This window comes from Trichoderma evansii (assembly GCF_050947405.1).
Source record: "Trichoderma evansii strain SZMC 28006 chromosome Unknown GGI43scaffold_27, whole genome shotgun sequence".
Taxonomy (NCBI): domain Eukaryota; kingdom Fungi; phylum Ascomycota; class Sordariomycetes; order Hypocreales; family Hypocreaceae; genus Trichoderma; species Trichoderma evansii.
Genome location: NW_028145179.1, coordinates 1515 through 17469, shown reverse-complemented (window position 1 = coordinate 17469; position 15955 = coordinate 1515). Strand labels below are relative to the sequence as shown.

At 42.2% G+C, this 15955-nt stretch overlaps 4 protein-coding genes across 4 annotated transcripts; 2 read left to right on the top strand and 2 right to left on the bottom strand.

Moving 5' to 3' along the window:
- Positions 1-1386: 1386 nt before the first annotated feature.
- Positions 1387-4611, bottom strand: GGI43DRAFT_387723 (uncharacterized protein; the record flags this gene model as incomplete). Its single annotated transcript, XM_083203975.1, has 1 exon — positions 1387-4611. The coding sequence occupies one exon, from the start codon at positions 4609-4611 to the stop codon at positions 1387-1389; it is 3225 nt and encodes a 1074-aa protein (XP_083056285.1).
- Positions 4612-6126: 1515 nt separating this feature from the next.
- GGI43DRAFT_387722 (cysteine hydrolase family protein) lies at positions 6127-6822 on the top strand (the record flags this gene model as incomplete). The annotated part of the gene is made up of 2 exons (XM_083203974.1): positions 6127-6192; positions 6253-6822. 2 exons carry the CDS (start codon positions 6127-6129, stop codon positions 6820-6822), a joined length of 636 nt encoding a protein of 211 aa, XP_083056284.1.
- A 2411-nt stretch (positions 6823-9233) lies between these two features.
- Positions 9234-11045, top strand: GGI43DRAFT_416076 (Zn(II)2Cys6 transcription factor domain-containing protein). The gene is made up of 2 exons (XM_083207230.1): positions 9234-9428; positions 9538-11045. Exons 1-2 carry the CDS (start codon positions 9294-9296, stop codon positions 10984-10986), a joined length of 1584 nt encoding a protein of 527 aa, XP_083056283.1. The 5' UTR covers positions 9234-9293; the 3' UTR covers positions 10987-11045.
- A 63-nt stretch (positions 11046-11108) lies between these two features.
- On the bottom strand, positions 11109-12877 carry GGI43DRAFT_387721 (uncharacterized protein; the record flags this gene model as incomplete). Its single annotated transcript, XM_083203973.1, has 5 exons — positions 11109-11536; positions 11589-11868; positions 12006-12065; positions 12123-12451; positions 12505-12877. 5 exons carry the CDS (start codon positions 12875-12877, stop codon positions 11109-11111), a joined length of 1470 nt encoding a protein of 489 aa, XP_083056282.1.
- Positions 12878-15955: the final 3078 nt, after the last annotated feature.

Here is a 15955-nt window from a genome sequence, read left to right as displayed (position 1 = left end):
GAGATAAGGCAAAGAGTAGGGGATGTGGTAGGCGTGGCAGGGGAGGCTAACGTGTGCCAATTTGACAGATGGATGTGGTCTCAACCGCTTCTATCGTACTCCGTATGTAAAAAGCTATTAAGACTCCACTTGATTGTGAGGCTACACACCTTCCTATTAAATGAATTGTAGATCGTGTTTATTTGTTTGCCGCTAGGGACCGGGCCTAGTTGGCAGGTTCTCATCCTTGTATAGTACTTTAATCTTGTGCTATTGTCTTGGTTATGATTCTCAGAACGCAGCTTTAAAAACGCAATATATCTAATTGGAGTCACTATATACAACTCATTCTTCGAGTTTAGATCAAAGGTCTTCCCTTATCATATGAAGACGGCATAACGCCCTCAATTTTAACTGGTTATTTATTCGTTGAATGAGAGTAGAGAATGGTATACATAATATAATACTTCCTTGTTTCTACCTATGTAAGTGAGCATTATCCCTAGACGGTAACCGTTCACTTGCATTCACTTCCTTCAATTGTAACATAACCCTAGTCGCAAGTAGTACCGATACAGTAGTGCTCTAGCGACCAACAGTTGAATCCACCATTATACCCATAGCATTCAGTTGTGCCTAGCTCTTCTCCAGTGCCAGCGTAAGATTTGAACATAGGCTTGTGCAAGCTCCCCGATGGACCGCATATGTGTCTATAGGTACATGTCATCTAGCAACTCCTGTATCATGTCGGGCTACGCCATGTGGTTACGCCGGTGACAACATTTAGGCGCACTAACATGAGTTGTGGCCACGTGAATCATCCGGTATGAAACAGCCAACATGGTTCAATTGCTCAATGCTCAGACTTTAAAAGAGCAGTGAACATGGATTTTCTAAGCGTTTTATACGCGTAGTTGCTGAAGAGTGATCTCACTTCAAACACTCAACCTGAGGCTGAATGAGTAACGTAACAGCCTGGTAGCATCTGTTGACTGCACCTGGCCGCTAATTCCTGGCATTTCAGGCGTGTGAATAGCATCAAAACATAACATATTATGCTTCATAGCTGTAACAGACCTGCATATGTTGTGTGGTGACTTTCACGGCTGATTCGTCTTTGTGCCAGATATCGAACCAGGAACCAATTTATGACTTAATGGTAGAGAAACAGCCTCCCAATACCCTTCAGATTATTATTCAAGATAAAAGGTTTAATTCTAGGGTTCGAAATGTGTCAAACATAGTTTATTGTGATCATGAGGTTCACTTATTTGAGATATGAGATAAATCTAAAGAAATGGTCTAGGCTAGTTGGTGTTTCACCATACTCCAAGACCCTAATGTCATGGCACGTGAGAGCTTTCTTGTTGTCCTGCGTCAATCTACGCCGATGCTGTCAGCATGTCTCTACTCGTGACCAAGGAACGACATGATGAGCTGATTCACCGCAGTAGGGCGGGTCACGGGGAAAAAGTGATCTGAATCTGGAACCTCTACCAGCGTGGCATTCGGGAGATGCTGTCTTAGATATATAGCTGTGGGCGTTGGTACCTCCTTACCCAATGAGGAGGCAAGCAGAAGCGTCTTGGCCTTGACTTTTGAGACGAGGGAGCGATCATCATCGTTGACAATATGCTCAAAGAAGCCACACAGCGTTTCAATACCGGCCATGTAGCTCATCTCCCGCATCCAGGGTATGATAATGGCCCTTTCGTCCTCTGAGAGCTCTTGGAAGACTAGGGAAGGATCAAGAATCTTCTCTGTCAGTGTTCTTAGCCCGTTTGAGGAGTGTGCCGCTGCCACAAAGTGGTTCTGAATATAAGATTGGGAGAAGCCAAAATCATAGTCTGCCGAGCCTTCGTCTTTCAAAAAGCGGGGGCTTGCGTTCATCAGCACAAGGCGATTGACGTAGGCCGGATTCTGGGCGGAGAAGCGTAAGGCAACGTGTCCAGCGGAAGCAAAGCCGACAAGGTGTGCATTGTTGATACCCAGTGCCTTAAGAACTGCTAATATGTCGTCACAGTAGAGCTGGGTTACGTCAGATGTCCCTGGAGGGAGTTTGGATGAGTGGCCGTAACCGCGCATGTCAATGTAGATATTATGGAATGAGTCAGCAAATTGATGGTGCTGGCAAGTCCAGAATCGACTGTCAAGCGGTAGACCGGGAACCCATAGTATCGTGCTTCTGTCTCGGGGGCCAGACTCTCTGTACGCTATCTCTCCCCCGTCGACGGTTACTTTCTGTATGGGTAAAGGAAGATCAGGCGTCCAGAGTGTGTTCAAATATGCGCCTTTCACGTTGTCGGATGGCCCTGGGGGAGATCTAAAGCCTTTTTGCTTGCTGTTGTACTGAAAGCCATCAAGACCAGGCACCACAACCCGAGTGATATCGGAGTCGACCACGCGAAGTTGCTCTGCAGCATAGTCAGTCACGCAACCGGAGAGCAGCTGGCGCGCATCCTCGAGAACGATTCTCAGCCGAGTCGTCATTGACAGCCAGTCGTTTGTATCTCGAATCTTGGGAAGCTCAGATACAGTGGCTGTGTTTACGCTGATTCTGGGCTGGCTGTTCGCGATAGGCTTGTAGCTCGCGTAGCCGCTAAACATGGTTTCTCCGAGCTCGCTGACCCCATAAAGCGAGTTCCAGAGCTGCCTAAAGGTAGACTCGTATGTGAATAGTTCTGCTGCGGTCGTTTCGCTTGTCAGGACGGGCACTGCGCCGTGGGGAGCAATGTATAGTCTCTCGGCTGATAGGTTCAAATCAGACGCCTCGAGGATCATTTGGGCCACAGAGTTGGTGCTCAAGGTCACACCGGAGGTTGCACGGCCCTGTTTGCCCGTGACGAGAACCATGGCCTTAGTCCAGTCGATATTATACTGCTTTATCCACTTACGGACCCTATACGAGATATCGAGCCCAACAAGAAAGAACGTGGCAATCATGACAGCGTTAAAGGGGATGGTGGCTCCGAGTTCATCGTTTGTCGCGTTAAGATAGTTTTGCCGCAGATAAGTGTCGGTAAGCTTGGATGGATCTTCCAGCACGTTCTTTAAAAAGCGAATTGTCAAACCTAATGCGTAGTCAATCATGAATGCTATAGCAGCCTCTCTGCCTGCGAATGCTTCCACTTTGATGCGGTTTGTCCAGAGACTCTCAGAGTTGGCAGCTCTCGACGCCTCGCAGTCTGCCAGAAGTTCTGTCCCTAGCTTGTTCAGTAGTGCCACAGGAGCTCCCAGCTCATTCATTTTGACGAGGGATGCCAGAGCCGGACCCAAGTGTGATGTAGCTGCAAGCTCCTTGAAGCCACGCGCTCCGACTCGAAAGTTGGTAAAGGACGGCGTGTGACCACCACCAGGGTAGATAATCATATCGAAACTAGTGGCTACCAACAGTGGAAGATCCGCATTCTTCGCCATGACAACCTTGGCGAGTTTAGAGCCAATGCTTGTCGGACTTGCTGTGTATGTGCTAAACATTTTTTGGAATTCGAGGGACTGGAATCCTAGCCCGGTATCTGAGCTTGAAGATGGCGGGTCGCTGACGTTGACTCGGTATACGTGTGTGTCTGTCCGAAATGTAATATCCGAGTTGAGGCTCTCTGTTATAACGGTGTAGTTGCAGTTCTTGTGAGCAAATACAGAGACGTCTGTAGCCCCTCTAGTTGGGATCTTGCAGGCCAGCGCTAATCCGTCTTCTGTCACTCGGTAGATGGCAGAGTCTAGAGCCACCACAGGATCCTGCTGGGAGCCGGTCATGAACCTGACTAGGACCAAGAATTGCTCTGATCCCTGCTGTAGGACAGCAAACTCTCTCCCGCCAACGCCTTCAAGCTCTTGATGGAGAACGAAGTGGTCACCATCCCAGCGGTAGACTACGCTCTCAGAGAACAATCGCGCGAAAGCGAGGAAACTGCTTCGGCCAGCGCTAAAGAAGCAAAAGGCCCTTCCAGCAGATCCATCTAGGACTTGGTGATGGACGAATTTACCGTTGTCCCACTTTAGCAGGATAGATGGCTCAACATGGTCAGCATATCCCAAGAAGTCACTGCCATCGAGGTTAAAATGCACCCAATTGTATCCCCATTTCGATGGGACTGTCTGAAAGGGCTGAAAGTTTGAGCTATTCCATTCAAAGATGGTGGAGTACGCCGACGAGGAGGCTAAGACACCTGGAATATCTGCACCTTGAGCGAGAGCAAGAAAGTGTCTGCCTTCGACACGAAAATAACGCCACTGCTTGGCTGCGAAAGTGCGGATGCGCTGAAACTCAACAAAAGATGAGCCTGTCCACTCGAAGATGATCGACTCGACATCGAGATTGTACGGGTCGCTGCCAGACCGTAGACTAGCTGTGGCGAGGAACCTTCGCTTTTCAATTACAAAAAACTCGGCGTCTTCGCCCCCAGGCACATCTAGTTCCTGAAACTCTACGAACTTATCCTCGTCGAGTGAGTAGATGACCAGGGGGATGTTACTATTGCCAGCATTTATCCCGACTAGGCCGCCGGGAATATCTCTAGCAAGTTGCGGAACGGCGAGATAAATTCTATCTTCAATGGTAAAGACGCCAGCAGCCCTTGCTCCGTTGGTGGGCAGAGACTGCATGAGCTCGAGATTGATGGAGTGGGACATGGTGGAAGACTGACGACCCTGCAGATGAAAACGCATGAGAAAGAGTCCAGCTGTCAGTCTTGTCGGCGTGCAGGAGGCAGGTATTTCACTCAAACGGATGGGCTGGAGTCTCTTACACCATGTCGGGGAAGTTGAGCCCGGCTCAATCAAACACTTGGACACTTACGTCTTAGTATGTCGATTGAACACTGTGCTCACCTTTCCTGTTTCCAACATGTCTTTAGATTAACAGAAATGAAATGGTAGAGTCTCAGAATGGCTAAGGAGCCGCGACTCTGGGACCAATCCGGCTAGCTCCCGGCAGAAAAGTCTTCGGATGTTAACCCGGACAGACTTTTTCTTGAATTTGATGCATTTGCTGCCTTTTAGCCTAGGTTTATCGCATTTAAACTTGTGGACTCAAGAGGAAGCTCCCATTAATCAGCGTCGAGCTCCCTTCTATGCATGCGGTGAGCGCGAGATCGCGAGAGCTAGCAACCTAATGTTACTCCATACCCTTGAAAAGCCTTACATATAGCACCGCCTAGCTGGTTCATGTTCCGGGCTGGCAAGTAACACCGATATACTCACCAGTGGCTTGAAAGGCATCACCAAGGTGCTGTGTGACTATTTATAGGAGCGCCGTTGCAGCCAAGTCTCGCAGAAGCTGCAGTTACTATGCGGGGACCAGATCAGGAGGAAGCACTAACAATGTTTCAACACTAGCCGCCGAGAGAATGGTTACTCTATGCTGATAAATCCTTCGTTCTCATCAATGGCTTAATAGGCATTTAAATCAAACAAATTACACTAGGCATGTATACCACTCACATTGGTTCCGGTTTGTTTGTTTGTTTTCGATTAACGACCACATCGGTTCACAGTGGTTCCGGGGTTGGATGTATATCCCGCTGAGACCCACCGTGAAGCCCAAGATTGCGGAAATCCCGAATCTGATTGTAGCTTATTTAGGCAAGTTACCAGGCTCCAGGATCATCCGTTAGCGCTTGCATCAACGCACTTACAACTAGGCACGCTTAAAGACGGCCGACGAGACTATTGATATGGTACAGTATCTTTTGTACTGTAACACATTGACTCTCTGCATCAGCCACCCGCAAACTTTCGGTAGCTTGGTATTGGAGCGTCGGGCCGGGCCTGAACTCGGAAAATCCGCGAACTAGGTCTTCAGCTACGTGCTACTGATGCTTGGTGCTTATGAGCCCTGCCCTACGTCAGCCGTCATAAGTTTGCTGGGTCATATCAATCTCCCTTTTTGATAAAAGTATTGTTATTTCAGCGCCGTAACGTCAGTCTATAGCTATAAACTCATAGAATTGTGCAAAACTAACGTAAACAATAACAACCACCACTATAGACACTTCTGTGACATGTTGGTGAAAAACACACTGGAGCAAATTCCGGCAGAGAATCCTTAGGTGGAGATATAAATGGAAAGCTATAGACTATCGTGCACAGTCACTTGCTACCCCTGCGCTTCTACGTCGAAAATCTTTTCTATCTATCCACATAGCCATGTCCTCGCCGTTCTCCGGTTCCATCTCACTACCCAGGACAGGTCTGCTTCTCTCTGATGTCCAGGTGTAAATTTTATCCCGATTCCCAAGTCATGTCCAGGCAGCATATCTGTCCCGTATCCAGACCATCCTCGACTTCTTCCGGGATCAAGCCGCGAGGAGCAGGGCCAGCAAGGCAGATCCTGCAAGCTTGTACGACGATGTTCCACTCATCATACATCACGCTCTCCCATTCAACCTTAACTCGAACGCCTTCGTGAGCCCGTACAACAAGCTCGCGAAATGGGTCTCCAAGCTCGAAGCAAGCGGTTTCTTCAGTAAAACCTCCGCGGACCCCCACCACCCTGACTTTGGCATCCCAGCGACCCTCACTCCGCCGTCTGGATGGGGTACTAAAGACGAGATTGTCCTGGGCAAACTACAGCCAAATTGCTTTGCCTCGTCGGATCTCTTGGCGTACCTTCGCGCCAGGGGCATTCGTCATATCATCTTAGTCGGGCTGACGACTATGGGAAGTATCCTGGGCTCGGCCAGAGCTGGTGCTGATCTCGATTTTGACATCAGCCTAGTCGAAGAGGCAATTATTGACGACGATCCTGCTATCCACGAAGTTCTCATGACAAAAGTTCTACCAAAGTTTGTGGATGTCGTCAAGATGGAGGATGTGTTGTCTTTAGGCACGCCCGCAACCTGAAGTGTTTGTCATCAATTGGCTCAATGTGTTATATTCGAATTTGTTAACGCTGGGGTCTGTCTAGTTTGTCGCCCTGTATAAATAACTCGCTTGTGGCGACAGTCTTTGCTGGAAATCTCTCACAGCTCAAATATAATCACTGCTTACATATTGTTGCTTGAATCTAGATATTAGAATCCCAATGTGGCTAACATCTTGTCGTCTGCGTTTGGGAATAGTGGCAAGTTCGCAGAGTTCGCAGCTTGTTGTTGTCGGCAAGCCATTCATCAGTTGTAATACGACCTCTGTGGAACATACGAATTAGACCAGCTTCCACTACACTGACGGAAACAAAGATTTTGCTCCAAAAGCGGCGGCTCAGTTCACTCCTACCTATCTCTTTGGAGGCCTACCGGTGAGGTCTATGTTGACCGACGGTGATGGCTTCAACGCTCTTATCAGCCATACCTGTCACGACGCCCATAACAATCTCATTTATATCCGCCAAGATATCCTTTACCAGTCAGTCTTCTGTTTCCCTTACATGAATACGTCCTCTGGCTATCGTGACAACAGCCAAGGCGTCTTCCACATCAGCAAACTCTACGATAAGCTTATCCACAAATACAACAACATTTTCTACCATGGCAATTTCATCCATCATGACACCAACATCGTTTATTCTTTCAACACCTATTATTGTTCCATTCGGCGGCGATTCCATGCATCCGAGGTGCTTTATTAACTTACTACAGGCTTGCCTCTTGGTCGTCAACAGTAAAAGCGACTCGACCTCAACAATAGGTATGACAGTGGAGAGATGTGTCGCTTTTTCTGCAGATAACAATTTCCGTTGCGCGAGTCTCGAGTTTGATTCACAATGCTACATCGGCAACACACTGTATACAATGAAGCGTTCGATGCGAGGGGTGGTTGTGACCTGGTTTGTGCTGGAGACGCTGGTGAATATTGTGGGCAGAGCCTCAGGGTACAATCTAAGGGTGAGTGTTGCACACATAGGTACCTGGTCAGGTTATATATTGCCCGTCATTGATGTCTTCAGGCCTCTTTGTGGCAGTGATCTGTCTGCCAGATTCGACTCGGCTTTGCTTCTCGTAGCAAACATTATCAATATTCAGTCTTCTCTTTTGATTTTGGTTGATATACCTTTGATGAATTGACTTAGGCCACTTTGCTTCAGACTCTAAACTAGCTATAAAAAGAGCAAGTGCTTTGAGACACTCTATCTACGATTGCGTTTACTGCATAGCGCTTGTCGGTCGTTTTTTGGAGATTCTCTCATTGACCCATATGTCATCCTGATTGTGGCTCGAGTCACCTATTGCACGTCCCGTAATAGCTAGGGAATCTGATTTGAAAAGGCTATTGCAAACCACAAGGAGGACGTGCAAAGGTTTGCCAACAGATTTATGCCGAACTTCGTAGTTCGTCTCTCTCATTGAGTCGCCAAGAAATTGGGCAAATTTCAATGCTCTCTTACAGATAGAGAATTGGCAACCTATCTTAACAGAGATGCTGAAAGTATGAACCAGTCTTTCAGAACGAGCAAGCCTTCCCTAGCGGTCTCCGACGAAGCGTCGTCGTTCTCTTACTGCACCATGGCCTTCACACGTACATTTAGAGATACAGGGTACCACTGTAGAAGATAATGCAGAAATGGAGCGGTCCCTGCGCAACCAAGATTGTGATTGTGGGGACTATGATCGATTGGGCGAGTCGTGACATAGCGTATACATGTACTTATTCCGAGAAGATACGCCGGGGTTTAAGCGAAGCTAATGGTATCACCAGGCCAGTTCGTGGCCAAGACATGCTTGGGCGAATACTTCAAACCAGGGTTGTAAATTCGTTACTAATTTCATTACTAAAAACGAATTTCTTAGTAACAAAACTAATTTCGTTTTCGTTTTTCATTTTTTATTAGTATTAGTTTTTTATTAGCAGATTAGTTATTAAAAACGAAAAAATAAAAAATAAAACGAATTTCGTTTTTTATTAGCATTAATTTTTTATTGGCAAATTAATTATTAAAAAACTAATTTTAATTTTTATTAGTAAATTAGTTACTAATTTTAATTTTTAATATTATTATAAAAAGCTTTTATTTTATTTATTTTATATTATTATTTTTTATATATTTATTTTCTAGCTTATAAATTATTTTATATATAAAAAATAAATTTAATAATAAAAAACGAATTTAATAATAAAATGAAATTTATTTTATTACTAATTTCTTCACATATTAAAAATAAAATTAGTTTTTTTATATAAAAAACGAATTTTATTTCATTATTAATTTTTTTATATATAAAAAATGAAATTAGTTTTTTATATATAAAAAATAAAAAACTAATTTTATTTTTTAGTAACTAAAAACTACATTAATCTTTAGTAACGAAACTAAAAACGAAAAACGAAAAACTAATTTTACAACCCTGCTTCAAACCAATCTCAACTTAGCCAACAGTATGGAAGTAGTACGCCTCACATCAACTCCTGAGAGAGCACATAGGCCGGAAGATTCAGCGTTGTGCCAATCTAGTCTGAAAGACGACGGTAAAGGGAAGATGAGAAAGTCTAAAGTCAGAACCGGATGTATCACATGGTTAGTGAATCTATTACCCGTCATGTCGCTATAGCTAACAAGAAATAGCAAGTAAGATGGCCTGTTATTAAACATCCCTGTACCGATGTTATTACTAATGCGCATGCTGCAGGATACGAAGGGTGAAGTGTGATGAGACCAAGCCAAACTGCAACAACTGCATGATTACGAATAGAACTTGCGATGGCTATGCGTGCCCAATTCGAAAGACTGGTTCGAAGCAAATACTTTGTCGAAGACCTCGGGGAAGACCTCTTGATTCCATGTACCTAATCCAGCAACCATCTGTGGGTATTGACGGCACAGAAGATGAGAAACGTTTCTATTTCGGCTGGATGCGTGCGACAGAGCGTGGGCTAGCTATACATATCTGCCAAGACTCACTGTTCTGGACGCAGACTGCGCCACAATTGTGCCATTTTGATACGGCAGTGAAACATACGTTCATTGCCATTGGTGCTGCATATTATTTACACAAATTGAGCCGTGGACGATACGAATCGCCTTCAACCATATGGCCCGCGGATGATAAGGTGGAGCTCTTCTTTACACAGCAGTATTCTAAAGCTATTCAAGCACTACAAGAACATTTTTCGTGTGGTCTGCAACGCAGCAAACCGATTCTCACTTGCTGTATTGCCTTCATACTCATTGAACTGTTACGCCTTAATAGTTGCGCGGCGATGTCACACCTTGAAAGCGGCAAAAGAATAGTTGAGTCGATAAGGAACGCAGAGCCCAGTTCGTCGCATTCATTATTTGTGTCTCGATCTAACTCAGTTCAAAAGATGGATGAAATCGATCATCAATTTCAGAATTTTGAACTTATCCTCGGTTTTCTTCCAACGTTCGCTCGGTCGACTTTAGAATATCAACGGGGCCGTGCGTCTGCTTGCAGCTCTCAGATCCATGCTACGACACCATTTTTAAACGTTTCTGACGGATACCAAGCGAGGGTTGCATTTAAAAACGAAGTAATGTCTCAATGCTTAAAGTTTCACGCCCATAAAGGTGACATCGAATTCTGGTCACGGGAGCATAATTCAGAAATTTTGTCGCTTCTCCGTGAACATGGGGTTATTATCAGCAAGGCTCTGAGCATTCTTTTAACGGATTCTCAGAAAATAAAGGTTGGAACTTGGAATCACTACAGCAGCTGCATGGATCTGCTTCATATCTTGTGTTTTCGGATATTGATTGAGCTGCTTCCATTTGCGGTTGAAGACCAAAGTAAGAAAGTCGCAGGTATCAAATTCATACAAGAAGAAGTTATTCCTCTCGCTGTCTGGTGCGCTGAGAGAATGCACTCTATCCAGTCGTCCACTGGTCACCCAACAGCCGAACTCGGTATGGAAGGTGGTAATTTAGGGCCAACTTGCATTATATATATATATAGCACCAAGCCTAGCATGAAGGCACGAACACGGAGGCTTCTTCAAAAATTAGCAATCCAGAACGGCCAGTGGATTCTAAATCGTACTATATCTTATTTACAGAAACACCCTGTATTAGGTATAGGAGAAATAAATGCAATACTATTACAGAATAGTATTTAATAATAAATTTCCTGCTTTCTGTTTAACAATTTTTTAACACTGCTTAATCTACAAATATGCCTTTAGAGATATTACTAGTATATTATAATATATTTACGACAAGAGTTATTTATTTATAGTTATCAATAATTGCTTAAGAGCTCGAGATCACTAGTCTTGTCCGACCTCCAGAAGTGTAAAGTTGACTTTTGCATCCTTCGACTTAATATGCGTTCTTGGAATGACTCCGGTAAAACAGTTGAAGGAGAGAACTCTGTTGTTGGTAGGACTTGGACGTTGGAGTATTGTGTCATGAGGTTGGCCATATTCTCCGAGACGACAGACTGCCCAGAAGCACCGACGGTTTTGTTAGGAATACTTCCTACAACGAAGATGGGGAGGCCCTTGCTTGCAAACTCAAGGAGTCGAGCCGACGCGGCCGGAGTGATATATACTTGGTTGTACAGTACTAAAGTTTTATAAGACGGCCCGTCAGGGGCTAAAAGACCGTCGCTGACATTCGCTTGTGCTGAAATCAGGTTTTCCGGCCCAAGATATTCATGGGTATATCCTTAAAATAAAGTTAGGTCTGGCCCGGATGGAGGTTGGGTGCACTCTCTTACCTGCTGCGTTGAGATCATACCCATCATAAATATCTGTCGCCTTCCAGGGGTCGCTCCAGTAATGAAATGCTAGGTCAATTCTTGGAACGCCTACTTGAAGGGCCCAGTTGTTTCTGGAGGTATACAAGAAAGTGTCGTTGAAATGCGACCAAGCAGGTTGACGAGGTCCCCACATTTCTGTATAGGAGTACGCAAACGTTGTGAACCCTGGCCATGTTGTTCCGTTGTAATCGCCCCCGTAAGGGAAGCCGAGTACGACCATCTTATTGACTCCTGCCGTCTAGCCGTTCTTGAACAGTAATAGCAATTGAGGCACTGTCAGGGCGTAGGCTCCTATTTGCACTGCTCCAACTTCGGTCGAAATAATGAACGGTCAGCTAAGTGTGCTGCGCCTGTGAATTGGCGGTATAAATCCACATCGTCATTGAATCCAAGGGACTCAAGCTCTGGAGCGTCGACTTTGGGTACATCGGCAGCCTTTATTCAGTCAAAATCCGCATTTTCATACATAAACCACACTCGCTTGATTCTCACCATGTTAAGAGGTAGATTATATGCAGGCTGACAAGAGTGGCTCAGGTTGTAAGAGCTTGCCCAGTTATGGTAGTGCTCAAGATATTCTTGATACCCCTGGTTGAGAATTGTTCGATAGTCTTGTGCGTACTTGCCTCCATCAGTCGGATAGACCGACCCAAAGGTATATGTGTCGTTATATGGCGGTAGATAACCATTCCATGCGTTGCTTGCGTGAAACACAACCGGAAGATACGGGGCAAGACTATAGCCGTGCACCGTTTCAAATTTATCTGCAAGCCCAGGAGTCCACCAGAGCGCTGCTTGCATTTCCATGCTGTCTTCCCAGGCTTCTCACTGTTAGCGACGATAGTTTGCAAGTTAAGGGGCGAGGCGAGCTCACAGTACGTTCCGTATCTTTCCACCGCAGATTTGGTGAGCTTGTCATTGAAAATATTCTGATCCCAGAAGTCAGTCGTTCTTTGCGCACCCTCAGCGCTGAAGTGATCAACCATCCATGACCCGTTGCCAATCACCGTCAAGGGTCCCAGCCCACCGATGCAACTTCGCTCGTTGGTGTACCGTTTATAGAAAGCAAAGAGAATCCAAGTGCAATTCCCCGGAGGGGCAGTCCAGTTAATGCTGCCATTCTTTACCTGATCGCTAAGATCCATGAGGCTGGTTTCATTCAAGACACTTTGGCAGAAACACTCGGTCAGGTTGATACGATAATCCAGTTGTGCAGCACAACAGCGCGTGGTTCGCTGCTTGCCCATTGTTCCGGAAGGTTCATGAAACCAGTGAGAAAATTAGGGTTAAGAAAAGGTGCGGGTAATTTCCCGTTAAATGTATCACCGGCTTGGATATTTGCAGTGCCATACACTAACTCTTTCACAAGCCCAGGTGTTTGAGGCTTGGATGGGACGCCTTGGCCTTGGTTGGCTCCTAGAGCGAAGTCGAAATCGAGACCGGGCTTACCCGTAGCATTGAGAGCTGATTGGAAGAGCAACTTGAATGCTGTGGTACCGAAGCCATAGATCGACCAGTCCGACGGCAAGTCAGATGGATCTCCCAAACCGTAGTTGTAATAACCAAGAAATTCTATCCCCCCTCCCCCGATATCATGGATGGAATGGATGTCCTCGATTACTTGTGACGCTTGTACAATCGCGTCCGGTAGCCTAGGTACGTCAGTACATACAGGTTTCGAGTGTGAAGGACATCACACGTGCCAGTATCGGAATTTTGGCCGAGCGGCAACAGGTGGATTTGTGAAACCATCAAGGGGTCAGTCAGTTGATGAGCAATAGTCAAATGCCGAGAGGAAGGTTTGAAATGGTATATAAAGAAATAAAACTGTTGACTTCATTGTCAAAATATAGGGCAGGCCGGTGAGCAGTTGGCAAAAGCACCTTGGGGTAGGCTTCATCAACACAGCACGTCTCTCAATTTAAATACTTGAGTAAAATTCTCCAGACTATCAGGCTAGCTGTTGATCTATCCAATGACATATAGTAGCTCTATCCTCCGCGGCCTCTGCATATGAGATGTTTGCTTCCCCACAGTGACAATCGGTTGTGAAATGAGTTCTCATAGAGTAGCTTACAACGGTAGCAACTACTCGGCGGAATGAATCACGAGATTGACACAGAACTGTTAGATTTGTATTCGTCCGTGCTCGGTTGCATCGAGCGACGCCGACAATCTCTGGGAACCCCGCAATCGCGGCATTATAGTGGTAAGAAATTGAAGAAATCGCAGGGTTGCAACCCAGGAGGTTGGGCGGGGTATAGCGCCGGAAGAATATGGGAGGGTTATACGATTATCCCGAGGGCCATCGTTTATCTCGCTCCTGGTGCTCCACTTTCGCCTACTAATATCACATGTTATAACATAATTGTGGTCCTGGAAATGGAAATATGAAAATGGATAGAATTGCAAGAATGACTAAGAACGGAATAATAGGCGCCTTCAATGGAATAATAATGTCAACAGTCTTGTCAAGTTGGGGAAATGGTTCAGAATATGTTGAGAAGATGGGGCATGAATTGGAACAAAGGCAACCTGGTTGAGACTAAAGCACCCATCTCGGTGTGCGGTCTTTTTCCACTCTCAAAGGGTGAAAAATGCTGAATTCTTTGCGACAGATATTGTAATAATCTGTATATATTGTCGCCTACGATGGGAAGACTTTATACCGTGCGGGGAATTTCGAACATTAACTACTCTTTCTCCACACCATATCAATCAACGATAAAATAGTAGAATGTTAGGCATTTCCCAGTTCCATTCCGCTTAGAAAATTCCAAGAGCCGGCTACAAAAAGGACTACCGCCCTCCCACATAGCTCCCCAGAGATACAGATACGTAACGATCTTAGAACGTAGATTGCATCCACGTAGAATATAAACAAGTGGTTGTAATAAATAGCATGATTGCTGCCGATTGTGATCCTTGCTTTCGCTAAGTTAGTATTCGGCGACATGTGTATATTAAGGGACGGCTTATCAAGTATCTAAGCTGGTGTAAATAGCATTTAAAAAAGCAGGACACTGTAGCTAATAATTAAATATCCCTGTTTATTTTCTAATATTAGCTTTTTTAATATTTTACTAGGTAAATTAGTTACAATTAAAATATATAAAAATAATAAAATATAAAATAAAATTATTTTAAATTTAATTTAATATTAAATTAAAATTATTTATAATATTAATTTATATATTTACTATAATTATTATAAAATTATTTTTTAAATATTAGTTTAAATCTGTTAATAAACTAAAGTTATTATAAATAAAATTATTTTATAATTTTTAATAAGTTATTTTAATAAAGCTAATAGTTTTTAAATATAATATTATAGTTATTAAATATTATAATATTAAATTAAATTTTTTTAATATATTTAATAATAAATATAAGAAAGTAATTAGTTTTTATATTAATTTTAATTTTAATATTTAAATTAATAATATTAAAAATAAGTATTAGTTTTACTTTAATAAATTATAATAACTAGAGTTTAATTATTAAATTATTAATAGTAAAATTATAATTTATATTATTATTTATATAAATCTTAACTAATTTATTATATAATTATCTTATAAAAAAAAGCTTTTTTCTTTTAAGTATTTTAATTATATTAATAATAATTTTATTTAAATAACTTTTTTATTATAATTTTCTTTAATATTTTAAGTATTATTTATATTTTAAATACTAATTTTATTTTTTAATTATTTAATAACATATTTTAATTAAAGTTATATTTTTTTAATTTTTATTTATATAATTTTTAAAATTATAACTTTATTAAACTAATTTATTAGTAATTTAATAAAATTAATTAATTTCTTTTTTATAGATTTTATAATATTTTATTTTATAATTTATAAAATATATAATTATATATTTTTCTAGTTTTTTATAATAAAAAGTTTTATACTAATTTTTAAATTTATTAAAAATATACATTTAATAATATATTTTATTATATTTTTATTAATTTAAATTCTTATAATTATTATTAAAATAATTAATAATTTTATTAATTAAAGTTTCTTATATTATTTACTTTATTATAATTTTTTTTTATACTTTTTTAAAATTAATTTTATATATAAGTTATTATTTAAAATATATTATTTATACTTTTTTTTATATTTTTTTAATATAATTATATTTTAATTTATAAAATTTATAAAAGTTATATTTTATATATTTATAATATATTTTATATAATTTATAAAAGTATTATTTATATTATATTAATTAGTAATTTTAATTTTTATATAAATATATAATATAATTTTTTTTATAAAATTTATATTTATATATTTTAAAATTAT